The sequence below is a fragment of the Saccopteryx leptura genome, chromosome 7 (genome assembly GCF_036850995.1).
Source record: "Saccopteryx leptura isolate mSacLep1 chromosome 7, mSacLep1_pri_phased_curated, whole genome shotgun sequence".
Classification (NCBI taxonomy): Eukaryota; Metazoa; Chordata; class Mammalia; order Chiroptera; family Emballonuridae; genus Saccopteryx; species Saccopteryx leptura.
This window is the reverse complement of record NC_089509.1, coordinates 45,831,370-45,845,065: the sequence shown is the minus strand read 5'-3', so window position 1 is coordinate 45,845,065 and position 13,696 is coordinate 45,831,370. Positions and strand designations below refer to the sequence as shown.

The following is a 13,696-nucleotide window of genomic DNA, read 5'->3' as shown; positions in this document are numbered from 1 at the left end:
ATATCTAAAGCACTATGGGTGATTGTGTGAGGGGGAATGGATGAGGAGGGATGCACTTGTAAGATTAGGGTGGTTTCTCATTGTAACTTGCAGAGACTGTGCCCACTAGTTCTTAGACACTTTCAGGTTTCTTTGGAAAAACTGAGTATGTGAGGCATTTACTGGTAACCTTTTAATGGCTCTTTATTCTTCAGAAGGTTAAAAATGAGTGAAAAAATATATTTCTCCAGTGAGGCTGTGAATAAGACCGTGTGTGCATTTGCACGCATGTGTTCATGTTCCTGTGTGCCATACTGCACAGATTCTTAGACTTACCTTTTTTCACGTTACAACAACTCTGAAATCAGGATTCATCTTATAATTTATGATGCCTTATAATTACTATTGTTCATTTATTCAAATGTTAATATCTCGGTTTAATTGTCAAATAGCTTATATCAGTAGCATCTTAGATTGCATGGTGTACATTTGGTTGTGTCCAGATATTTGTAGGAGATCAATTCCAGAGAGATTAATAGGACAATTCCCTTTTCCCCAAAAAGTAAAGCAAGAAGATTTATTCCGTCAGTAATAGTTGAGGTCAAGAGAAACCATTTGGTCGTGGAATTTCATTTTCTTAATAAGTTACATTCAGAAACAAAATGCAACATTCATTACAACTCCTCTTATGATCCCAAGTGATTTAAAGATTAGGATGCAAATTCACCATGTTTAAAATAATCTGTAAAGTATAGTCTTTAAAATTTGAACACCCTATAGCTTATATTCATGTCTTTCTAGCTTTAGCTAATCATTTTGAAAAGAGGGTGAAAATGATCATTTCTACCATTTGTGTTTGTGTGTATACAAGAGCTAGCTTCCCTCATCCATTGATGCCTCCAACAAAACCTACAATGTAGAACAATAGGTTAAATAACTCATTAGAAATTTACAGACTGTTTTGGTAATCATTATAAGATTGTTAAGCTTCAGAATAAGACTCCACCCTCATTTTTATGGGCAGGGCAATATAAAAGCACTGTATAATTACAGAAGACGTAGACTATAGTCCCAGGGTAGAACTATGATCCATAAAGTTGGAGGTTGTTTAACAAAGAACTTTCTAGGCCCTTGATGGCAAACCTTTTTATAAAAACTGCCCCCTTTTGTAGTGCTGGATAACCTGGTCTCTCCCGCCCACTAGTGGCTGGTCCAGCTTTCATGGTGGGCCAATCGCGGCGCTGTTTGGTTGCTCTGCTACCGCCCACCACGAAAGCTGGAATGCCCTCTAGTGGGCGGGAGGGACCAGGTTGACCAGCACTGCAAAAGTGGGTGGTTTTTATAAAAAGGTTCGCCATCATGGTTCTAGGCAATCTAGCTAAACATGGGTAGATGGAAGAATTTATTATTGGTCAGGGTGTCCACCAGAGACAGTAGCATTCATTTCATTACTAAAATATTTATTGACTGAGGACAGGTTGTTTAACCTCCCTGAGGCTATCTCGCCTGTCCAGAAAAAGTAGAGAATGCTTGCCCTGCTTCCTTCTCTGAGACTTGAATGAAGTAATGTATAATAAAACATTTTGTAAATTATAACATTTTATACATTCATTTTGCTTCTATGTGTTACTTTATATACACATATAAAATATTTAAAAGTATATATATATATTTAAATAGGTCTGTGTGTATATATCCAAATTTATATCCATATATATGTACAAGTTCTGAAAAATATCTTCAGAAGTTATCTACTTCTTCCTTTTGGCACCTTCTCCAACTTTAAACAGTTTAACAGGATTTTAATGCTTAATAATCTGTTGGTTGAAACATCCTCACACTTGCCACTAGATCAAACATAGATTGGGAGGTAAGGGGAGGGTGGGTCGGGGAGGACCTGTGTAGTATGTTGTCAGCGTTCTGGGAGTGTTCTTTTATTGTTTGGAATTAGGAATTGCTGATGTCATGATCAGTCATATTGTCATGACAACATCAGAATTTCCTCATTCGCCTTCTCTTTGCTTGGGGAGTATCAACTTGCCGTCACAGGTCTGTCATCAGTTTGCCCCATGTGTTAAGCGTTTTAGATAAACCAGAACAAGTCATTCTTAAAGACATTTAGGGTTGGGAATTTTTGTAAGCTCCTTATGTAGCCCATTTTAGAACTCTTAACTAAATATTCTAATGTTGAAAAGTCTGCCTTCATACATATTCAGCTGAATAGAAATTCATTTCTAATCCTATATTTTCTTGTTTGAACCTTTATAATTCAGTGGAGAATGAAAAGCTTTTCAGCATCCCCACTTACTTGAAGGATGTCATTAATTATTCCATTATCATCCTCTTCAGGCAAAACAGACCTAATATAATGGTATAGAAAAAAGAGGAAACGGACCTAATTCTTGTTTTGTGTTTTGAATATTTTAAAACCTGACTTGTGCTATGGATCCCAGGTTTTGGATAGACATTGCTTATGTTCCCTCACCATTTAGGAATGTCTTATGCTAACCTCTTGTCATTCTTAGCTTATATGAGGGTTTTGTTTGTCTCAGGTACAGTTATTCACCCTGTGTGGTCAAAGTTATTCCAACAGTTATTTTTACTCATGGGAAGGAGGTGGTCACTGTAGGTTCAATTCTGTTTTTCAGGTTTAGATATTTTTTTTGGTGGGGCGCTATAGTTTTCCAAAAATTCTTTTTATTTCCTAAGTACTTTTGGTCTCTTCCCAGGTCATATAGCAAAAGATAGAAGTGATTACCTATTTCCACAGCATATCAGCCCCTCCGTTCCTCACCTCAGTTCTTATCCTTTACTCATAGTTTGCCCATATCCAATAGGTGATTATGTTACTCCCATCTCTTTAGGTAAGCTGTAATTTCAAAAATCACCTAATATATTCTTTGTACTTTGTAAGTTTTACTGAATTCATGGAAAGTTTATTGAATTATCATTATGTATTCTGAAAGTAAGCACTTATTTTCTTATAGGCTTGCTACAAGAATGGAGCACAGTCAAGGAGCATAGAGGATTGAGGCATCCATCTCTAGTTGACTGTCCTTTATTTTGTTACAAAATTTGAACTACAGTTACAAATTCAGTATCATATAAACCAAAGCAAAACAAACATCTTGAATTTTTAATTCATATAGCTTCTCCCCCTCCATTTGTTTTCCCTTTGGAAAGAATAAAAAATCATGTACCTATTTTTATACAAAAACATGAAAAAAAATTGAACTTATAGAAGATGCTTCTGCTAGTAGGAATTTGAGTAAGTATTGAATTTTATTAGCTATTCTGCAGGAGCAGAATTTATGAATAGATTATATGCAATTTTTTTTTTTTTTAGTGTAAATCGTTTCAAATTTGGAGACTGTTTTGGCATAATGAAAAATGTTCTAAAAGGTGATAGGATTTTAGGCATCTATGAATTAAATAATGAAGTTGTTTGCTAATATGGTCTCTCATTATTTTTTAAGGGAAAAATATGTTCCTAGTCCAGTTAAGGATTCAAGAAATCCTTTTCACCTATCACCATCCTGGCTTCTAGAAGGTTGTCTTTCTGCCCCTTTCTCAACTCCATCTCATCAGCCGTTCCAGAAAACAAAAACTAGTTGCAAAGGAAAGGTTACATGTTAACAGCTGTCAGTTAAATGAGTTTAGAAGCTCATTTGGCCCAGAATATATATCTGTGCTATTACTATACATTCTAATATTGGAGAGTTTGCCTTCATATTCCACCAAATAGAAATTCTATATATGCCCATATCCTTTTTTAAGTGACTTGCCCAAGGAGACATAGATTGTAACTGGTGAAGCCAAGATGCATACCCAGGGTTGACCTCTTAAGTTTTCCTCTCTGGGGTTTGGACTTGATCTATGGTAATAGTAATAACAACTCTCATTAGTATTATTTAAACCAGAGACTTTGGAGTTAGAGAAACCTGAGTTCAAACCTCCGCTTCATTATATATTGGATTTATGTGGCCTTGGGAAAGGTACTTAAACCTCTGAGGCTCAGTTTTCTCTCCAGTAAAGTGGGAATCATTCCTCTCTTATTGTGTGCATGGTGTGTGTGTATGTGAGAGAGAGAGAAAGAGAGAGAGAGAGAGAGAGAGAGAGAGAGAGAGAGAGAGAGAGAGAGGAGAGAAAGGAATGTACTGAGAAAGTCCCTGGAATATAGTAGTTACTCAATAAATGATAGCTCTTATGTATTAATTTAACGCAGAGAACCACAGTAGGGTAAAGTCCATTTCTTCTTTTTTGTTCAGAATAGGTTTAGAAATCACAAGAATACTGCTTCTGGTAAAACTCATCAGTATATGTCTATGTTTATGTTTTATATATACCTTCTAGGATTATAGCTACAGAGCTATAGTTTTATTCTAGTGGTTTCATTTTATGTGTGTCTAGGGAGGCTTTAAGTCTAGAATATGAATCATAAATTTTTTAAAAAGCAAAATAGTAAATAACAAAATATTTCTGCTACTTTAGAAATAGAGTACTTCATCAACTATTTTGTACCAGGAAAGAACAGAGATTTAAAGAATCTGCTGACCTCATGTTTTCTATACTTCCCCCTTGCTGGGAGCCAGAGCTTTGTGAGCTAGCTATACAGACCCTAAATTTAAATAATTTCCAGTGTGAACTGCTTACATTGACTAATACTGCGAGGTTAGATTTTATTCATTAAGGATTGTAATTTGAAATAATGTTGGATGAATTTTCCTCTTAATCTCTTTCTGTTTTTAATGTGACCCAAATGAAAAAGGGTGCGTGAAATGCGTCAGCCGTGACGGAGGGATAGAACCGGCTATAGGGCTGTTCTTCTGTTGATAGAGGTGTTCTATTCTTATCTCATTGGACATCTCCGCCTCCATTTCTTTTCCTTCCAAGCTTAGCTTTCCTGGTATACTTTCTTTGTAATTTCATTCAAAGGCTTCTTTTCTTCTACAAGGCTCCATAATGGAATGGAGAGGGGGATCTTCTAGCCATTTGACTTTTCATCATCTGCTCCATTCTGGGAGTACATCAGTTAGCCATGATTTCAGCAATGATCACCCCAAATCTACATCCTCTCTCTCATCCCAGCCCTCTAGCTCAAGTTCTGTTCTTCTGGTTATCTGCACAGTGCTTCTTTCTGAATGTCCCCCAAACAAAACATTTATACAGCTGAGCTTTCCATGCCCATGTTACATATCCTATATTGATCTCTCCCTCCTGTGAACTCCCATAGCACATAATTGTCTAGACCACTTGGCTGGCACTTATCATTTAATGCCTTGCATTATTAGTGTACAGCAACTCCAGTGGTATAGGGGTTACAAGTACTCACCTAGGAATTAGAGCATTATTTATAAGGCTTTTTAGAGACACAGTATCATAGATTTGAAGGAGCACAACCCAAAGTCTTTTAACCCTGGTTAGGTCTAAATTTTAATGCTTGTTACTTAACTAGCTCTATGGGTAGGTCAGTCATTCAGTCTTAACTTTTTCCCTCTCATCTGTAAATGGAGCCTAATAACCCTTCAATCTCACAAAGTTGTTGAAATGAGATGTGATTTATAAATGAAAGTCACACTTTCAGATTGTTTCTATGGGACAAATGTCTTCTACATTTAGAATGTCAAATTCCAGTTATTTCAATGCTTGTAAGTCGCAGGTTTTCTCTCTATAAGATTGCAGTCTTCTGCAGGTACCGATTGTTCCAACCTTACTATCCTCATTAGTCGGCTCCCGCCTTACAGGGTGTGCCCATTCACACAGATATGGCCCCAGTCCAAACATAACTTCATTAAAGAAAATGGGACAAAAACCAATATGGGAGAAAGAGTTCCGTGCACCTAGGCTATTGAAAGAGACAGTTTGCCAGAATTTTTTTTTGAGGGGGTAACCTTTTAAAGTTAAGCCTGTGGTATAACGGCCTTAAAAAGTACATTCATCTGGCCATTCAGCAGTTATCGGAAAGAAGGCCTCCCCTTATCTGAATCTGCTCTTTCTACTTCTTGTCAGTTCCAGCTACACCCTTGCTCTGCTCTTTGATGGTCAGCCAGACTTATTAAGCATCAGTTATTTGCACAGTACACCCACTTAAAGCTACAAACCACCACTGTAAAACCTGAAGGAAAAAAAAAAAAAACAGTAATAACAGCTTCCAGTTATTGCATTTAGCACTTTTGTTGGTGTATTGTATATGTACTTAAAGCAATCTGTGAGGAGTCTGGGACTCAGAGAGGTTAACTAACTTGCCCAAGTCCATGTGGCTAGTAAGTGGGAAGCTGAAATAGGGAGTTAGATCTGTTTAGCTGTTTTAATTTTGTTCCTGGGATTGCAAAGTCCAAATTCACTTAAGTTATCTGAAGAAGTGGGGAAGGGGTAAGTACACACATGGAGGGGCTATTGTAAGTCTCAAGAGCCAAAGCAGTTCCACGGACTCTGGCTCCCTCCATCATCTAATGGCCAAGAGCTCACCCGCTCCTGGCATCTGTTTTACTCTCTGCTTGCTGCCAGTTAGCTTCCTGTTTACTCATAGTTTCTGCTTCCTCATAACCTTGGCTTGCATATGGTTTTGGCTTTTTGTGACCTCAACTCTACCCCCGCGACTCTTGCTCTTTCTCTGTCCCTTTCCTAACTGGTTTAGCTCTTGGAGTTTTCTGAATCAAATTCCCAAGGTGAGAATCTGATTGGTTCTGCTCATTTTTTTCAATCTCTGGCATGCCATAGGTCACTGACTTGTCTGTAGATTGGCGGCCCTTGGGTCAGATTCCCACAACTTTACCCATCAGCTGAGTTGGAGGAGGAGGGTGATGTAGGACTGCTCAGCAGCAAAGTCTCAGTTTCCTTTTCAGTAGGGTGAGCATGTACAGGATGGATTCCAAAGCCTTTATTCTTACCATGATAACTTGTAGTTTCTCAGAATGTTTCCTTATGTTGCCTGTCTTAAAACCTGTTTGTTTCAAAAGCAATAAACCTTTCCAGATGAATCTCACCACTATTCATCCCTGTAATTACTTACAACTAAGCACTTGTGGATATCTTTAATTGATTATATATACACACACGGGTTTCACATTTCTTTTATTTCTCTTAATGTTGGAATTATTTGAGCTTCTGTGACTTCATTACTGTTGGTCAAATAAGTTTGTTATTATGATATATATATTTGCTCGCTTATAGTTTGTATTGGGTGTAGGGGATAAGCTGTAAGCAGGCCTGGTGGTTTTAGCCTAAGGGCTTAGTTTTAAAACTAAGCTTTTCCCCACACCCTTGACTGATTGCATGATGTAGGGTGGTGCACTCTCATGAGGAATCCCATTATGCCTCAGATAAGTAACTTTGTATCAGAGACTTCCTTGTTTGTATATTGGATTAAAGGTTTTGATTTCTACATTATAAAGTGGGGCAGACCGGCAGCTTGCTCTCTCTTGGTTCCTGAGATTAGCATTAGAGAGGAGAGCAGAGAAAGGCCAGTGGAGGAGGCCAGGAGAAGCAGCCAAGCTGGTGGAGTGCTGGAGGAGAAGCCAGTTTGTGCGGAGTTTGTGCAGAGAGAAGGAGATGGGGAACAGAGGTGAATAAGGCTAGTGAGCTAGAAGCCTTTGGTTCTAGGAAACTTGGATAAATCAGTAGCTTTGTGAGCACTGAATGAGTGGGTTTTGGAGCGCAGTGTGTGTTTTTACTTGCCCGCCGGGTGCAAGCTAGGATTAAAGATGATGGCCCACCAGTTCTTGGCTCTGTTGTTTCATTACCGTCTGTCTGAATCTAATTTGAACCTGCATGGGCCAGGCAGCTATGATGGTGGCCATGGCTACTGGCTTTAGAATTACATTTTATAGTCTTTGAGGGTGGGAAATCTATCTTTTCCTTTCTTTGTAATGCTCTACTTGTAAAGAGTGTAGCCCCTACCTAAATCTAGAACTCATGAAACCTGGCTGGTAGATTTTTTTTCCCCATTTTTTAAAAAAAATATATGCTTGTGTTCTCTCCTAGTATGTCATTCACCATTATAACACACTACATTTTGTTGATACTTTTTGTATTCTTAAAAATAGAGTCCTTTTAATATTCTTTTAGTTGTCTTAGTATAAATATATTTTATCTAGTATTATAATTCTTTTCATATTCTAATTTAAAATTTGTCATCACTGAAAATCTTGTCTTACTTTGTAAAGCAATCAGAGGTTATCAAGTCAAGTTTTAGCAGTCTAGAATAGCACAATATCCAAAATATCATGACTTTAGAGTACAGCCATAGAAAAATTAATCTACACTGTTCTTTTGTGGTTGAGGTTGTGGTTTCCTAAGAGACCAGTCATGACAACTGAGGGTGAATGTGGAATTTTCCCCAAAGATGACAGGTCTGAATTGTGAGCAAATTGGGCATTAAGTTCTCAGGAAAAGGCATTTATGAATTGAACAGTTCTACCTAAAACTTTATACTTGTGGTTGATAACTTGCTGTAAAGGGTCTGTTTGGCAGATAAAATATATTATGCTCACTTTGTTAAAGATAGCGCTGCCCACCTGGAAGCCCATTGCCCAGGTGATATTAATGTGTGTTGGGGGCGGGCTGTGGGCAGGCAGGATCCTTGTAGCCTGGACCTTGGTTTTAGGACTAAGCCTTTCCCACCCTTTTTAATGTGGGGTGGTACAATCCCATCATGTCCCAGATAAGAGACTTTATATTAGAGACTTCCCTATTTTGTATATTGGATTAAGGTTTTGATTTCTGCACTATAAAGTGGGGCAGACCAGGAGCTTGCTTTCTCTCGGTTCCTGAGATTAGCATTAGAGCAGAGAGCAGGTTAGAGAGCAGAGTAAAGCCACGTGGAGGAGCGGAGAGGCAGCCAAGAAGGTGGAGTGCTGAAGGAGAAGCCAGTTTGTGCAGGGAGAAGGAAGGAGATGAGGAACAAAGGAGAATGAGGCTAGTGAGCTAGAAACCTTTGATTCTAGGAAACTCAGGTAAGTCAGTAGCTTTGTGAGCACTGATTGAGCCCAGTGTGTGTTTTTTACTTGCCTGCCGGGTACAAGCTAGGATTAAAGATGATGGCCCACCAGTTTTTGGCTTCGTTGTTTCTTTATCGACTGTTTGAATCTAATGCAAACCTGCATGGGCCAGGTGGCTGTGATGGTGGCCGTGGATCCTGGCCTTACAGGGTCCTAGTGAGAGGAGACAGAAAAGGGACAGCCAAAAACAATTATAAATGCATGGAGTAGCAAGAAGTAGTTCTAGCATGTATAACCTGAATGTTAGTCATGCTAAAGGACAGAATGTTAGTCACTTTAAAGGACAGATAGGTTTCTGTGAATTTTTAGCAAGTTCTTAACTTGACCATTGTGTGCCTAGTACTGTGCCCAGGATAAGTCTTTTTTGTTTTTTGCTGTTGCTTCTGTTTTAATGAAAAGAATTAGAGACTACATGCATACTTTGTGTATATGGTTTTGATTAGGTGAGACTTGCTAGTGCTCATCACTTTTGCTGGAGAGTATTAGCGGCACCCTGGAGTGTGGAGATGGCCCAAAGTCACCAGCAAGATGAATATTTGTCAGTTTCATGCTCCTGGACAAATCCTTGCATGGCCACAGCTTTGCGAGAAGACTAGATTTTTATAGGGCACGTTTTGTTTTCCTTCTGGCAGCCAGAAGTTGAGTGCCTTGATTTCTTAGTCGAGTTATGATTTTTCATTATCAGGGCAGATGGCCCTTTCCAGGAAGATGTTAGAGGCCAGATTCCAAGGAAGAACTGTAATATTCGTCACAGTGATATTACCCTGTAATACTTACAGTTGAATAGGCCAAGTTGAAAGATGTCAAGCCTGTCCTGGTGGCCTATCCAGAGAAGGCGTGCTCTGCCTGTGTGACTTGCTGTAGAGGCCTTGTGCATTGCACAGATTCTAGGCTTGACACACCAACGCAAAGGTGATCCAGAAAAGTGGCATCTTGAGCTGCCTGAGATAATTTCAAACTGGGAAACAAAGCAAACTACTTCCTCACTTTGTCCCTCCTTCTCCCTCTCCCCTCCTTTTTTTTTGCAGTTTCTGTGTCCCTTCAATAGAATACATTTGTGTCGCATCTCATAATTAACATAGAAGGATTACACTGTTCCAGCCTTCTGGAAGTCTTAACAGATCAATGGCCTTAAATGCTTTTCATCCTTTGGTACTGGCATCTTGAAGGTAAACTCGCAAACTCGGGGGTAGGAATGAAGTACGGAACTATACATGCGTATTTGCGGTGAGGGCGTGGGGAGTGGAAACCTGTTTCATTGCTAAATTTTAGCACAAATTGCGGACAGGGATTTGCAGAGGTTTGATGATCGAGGGTTGGTTTGTTCCTTGAAGTAAGAGTAGATGGCTCGCACCTTTTCTGAGAGAGCGGAGGGTGGGGGATAGTTTGGAAGGATCAAAGAAAAGAGAGGAGACCCGGGACCCGTTCGCTTCTGGCCGAGGTGTCAGAGTGATCCCCGAAGTGATGCCCTTAAAAGGGGCTTCGAGCAGGGGTGCAGAGCTGCGCTGGTGCTCAGGCAAAGAGACCAAAGGGGGAAAGGAAAAGAGAGGGGTGGCTACTCCAAAGAATGTGCGGCACGCGGGGAGCCAGACCCAACCATTGCACCAGAGCGGGGGCGCCGGCAGCTCCCCCGGCCGAGCAGCCCCGGCCCCGGCCCCGAGCCCGGGAGGGAGCGCGCGGGGGCCGCCCGGCCCGCGGGGCTGCGGGCGCGGCGCCCAGCCGTAGGGCGGGGAGGCGCGGGTGGGCCTGGGCGCGGCGCAGGGCGGTGCGCCGCCGCCTCCCCGCCCCCGGCCGGCGCGCTCAGGGCGGTGGTTGAGGCCACGGTAGGTGGGGACGCGGCGGCGCTGCTCCTCCGCTGCCGCCGGGAGAGTCCGCGGCGCCGCCAGCTCCGCGCGCGAACTCCCGTCCATGGCACGCAGGGCGGCGGCCGCCCGAGCTGTCCCGGTCTCGCCCGCCGCCGCCGCCGCGCCGCACTTTTAGACGAGTCCCGAGGTGGAGGGCGGAGAAGTCCGCTCTCAGCTGCAGCCCCCGCTGGCCGCCGCCGCGCGGCGAGAGGGAGTTCCCGGAGCGGCCGCGGCCCCCGCCGGCCCCCTCCCTGCGCCCTCCCCCTCGCGGCGGAGCTGCCCCGCGCCCGCCACGATGATCTTCCCCAGCGGCAGCGGCAACCCCGGGGGCAGCAGCAACTGCAGGACGCCCTACCGCAAGCAGGTGAGGCGGCGGGGATGCCGCGGGGAGGCCGGCGGCCCCGTGCTACAAAGGACGGCAGCGCCGGGCCGGACCCCGCTCGCCTCCTCGGCGGGACCGGGCAGGGCGGTGACCTTGTTTCGGAAGGAGGCGGCCCGCGGGGACGGCCCCGGCTGGTGACCTTAGCAGGGGAGATGCCCTCGCCCCCGCCGGCCGGGCCGGAGGAACGCGGAGAAAGGGGAAGGGGCGGCGGGAGCTGGAGCGCGCGGGGCTGGGGGCTTCGCCCGGCTCTGCAACAAGTTTGGGTTTTTTTCTGAAACCTTTGTCTGTACGAGAGTACGATAATAAGTCATAACATGGATTTACAACAGTCTTCACTTGGAACCCCAAAGAAGCTGCCTGATTCGTAGGAAACCCGGAAGACCAATGTGTGTGTGTGTGTGTGTGTGTGTGTGTGTGTGTGTGTGTGTATGTGTTTGCGTGTCCCCCCCCCCCCCATGTATATTTAAAAACGAAAAAAAAAAAGAAGAGGAAACAGGAACTTCTACTGTCACTTTCTCAAGGTTTTCAGTTTTCAGAGGCACAGGGAAATCCTGTGACATCCTAGTTGCAGAGATACTTGGATAAGCCTGAGTCATACACATGCCTTTTCTTATTTTAAAACCGTTTCATACATTTTTAAACAAATTGGCCTCTTGGTTAGATCAAAATTCCCTGCCGGAAAAAAGAGTGAAGCTAGGAGCTTATAGTCACGGCCTTTTGTTTTGTTTTTCATCTTTGTTTTTAAAAGAAGGGTACTGAAGCCATGTTGTGATAAATCTCACACAGCCTTTCAGCAGCAGCAATAACAAAACCTGGCTTTAAATTATGTAAAAAATGCAGGTCTGTTTAGAAAAGGTTAAACTGATTTAGAGGTCAGTGGCAAGATGCTTGTTGAGAAAACAAAAACAAGATTGCAGATATTTTTCTTCCATAATAAATCTCTTGTCTATATCCTTAGCCACTGAGACAAATCAATTAAGTTATTATCCCAATAATGATACAAGAGAACTATATCTTTCCATGCAGACCATGGCTCTGTTAAAATCATGACAGATGACAGTGATGCCTGGTGGCTTTCCTGAAAGCATTCACAGGGTTATTGATTATGTTTAGTCCTTTTTTGTTCTCAAAGTCATGGGGGGGGGGGGGGGGCTTATGTCCTAGCTTTAGTGTATTTGAAAGTAGGACTAATTTTGTCAAACAGTTACGGTGTCAAAAAGTATTTTCTGTTCTTTGGTTAGTTTTTTTCTTAAAAAAAAAAAAAGCAGTAAACACACCCTGGGTCTGTGTGCCCCTGCTGTACGAGTTAGTGGAACTTTTACCTGGCTTAAGAAAACCTCTCTCCTTTAATTCATAGTCGTCGTCATCATCATCATCGTCATCATCATCATCATCATCATCATATGCCCTGGCCGGTTTGTTTAATGGATAGAGCGATAGAGCGTTGTCCAGGTGTGCAAGGTCTCGGGTTTCATCCCGGGTCAGGGCACATACTAGAAGGAATCAATGAGTGCACAACTAAATGGAACAACTAAGTGAAACAGCGAGTTGATGCTCCCCCCCCTCCCCCCAGCCCCAAGTCAATGGGAAAATTTAAAAAAAACCCTGCATTTGTGGGGAGCTGATGTATATGCTAAAATTGTCAAGATTCAGAAACAAGCACCTCTAAACTTCATGTGGCCTCATTTAAAATAAATGCCCTCGGGTCCAGCACACACATACACATGAACTTCATAAATGAAGCCAGTTTACAATAAATATTCTTATCCTGAACCCTCCTCCTCCACCCACCTCACTCTACCTGAAAAGGGGGCTAATTATGTAAAGGCCTTGTATATTCATTTATTTGTTTTCAAAACCTGGCGGGGTGTTAGCTTTGAAATGGGGAGAAAGCTCTGAGGGCGAGGCCTTTTGCTGTGAGGGGCTGGAGGTTTTGTGTGTGGAGGGGGCAGCCTGCTGGTCTGGAGCACGCTGATAAGATGCTCTTCTTTTCACTGGGTTCTCCTCAGATTCAGAGGCTAAAAGGGCTGACTGAATCAGAAAAACAAACAGACTTTCTTTTTTCTATAGGCAAAGAAAGAAATGAATGTGTAGGCATTATACAAGACACAAGACCCCGAGCACCAGTGGTATTTGAGTCAAAGGTTTCTTTTGTTAGTGTTGAGCCATTCACTGGAAAAGCACACTTCCAGCACGGGGGACCTGCTTACCATGAGTGACTTTGTGATCTCATCTTGGCTTAGTCTAAATGAGAAGTCTAATTATTGCTTTTTATAAGGTTATGTGATGTTCAGCTTGCACCTTTCAATTCATACAAGTTGGTTCATTTTGATGAAAGAATGGTAACTTTTAGGTATATAATACAGTTTAACTTTAATGTAGGAATATATAATCAGCTGTTAGAGCTGATTATGGATAATTATCCTGAGGAAAAAAATTGAATGTGAGGAATACTTAAAAATTACATTTGGAAAAATGTAATGAGACAGAAT

General features: G+C 42.1%; 1 protein-coding gene across 7 annotated transcripts in view; it reads left to right on the top strand.

Annotated features, from left to right (window-relative positions):
* RBMS1 (RNA binding motif single stranded interacting protein 1) overlaps positions 1-13,696 on the top strand; it is a 249,968-nt gene that overhangs the window by 80,745 nt on the left and 155,527 nt on the right. For 2 of the 7 annotated variants that reach the window (XM_066344959.1, XM_066344958.1), the window contains exon 1: positions 10,779-11,186. The exons of the other annotated variants lie outside the window; for them this stretch is intronic. In XM_066344959.1, the coding sequence (XP_066201056.1) occupies positions 11,118-11,186 (69 nt within the window). In that variant the 5' untranslated portion in view covers positions 10,779-11,117. Of the gene's footprint in view, positions 1-10,778; positions 11,187-13,696 lie in introns of those variants that run through there. 7 annotated transcript variants of the gene reach the window in all.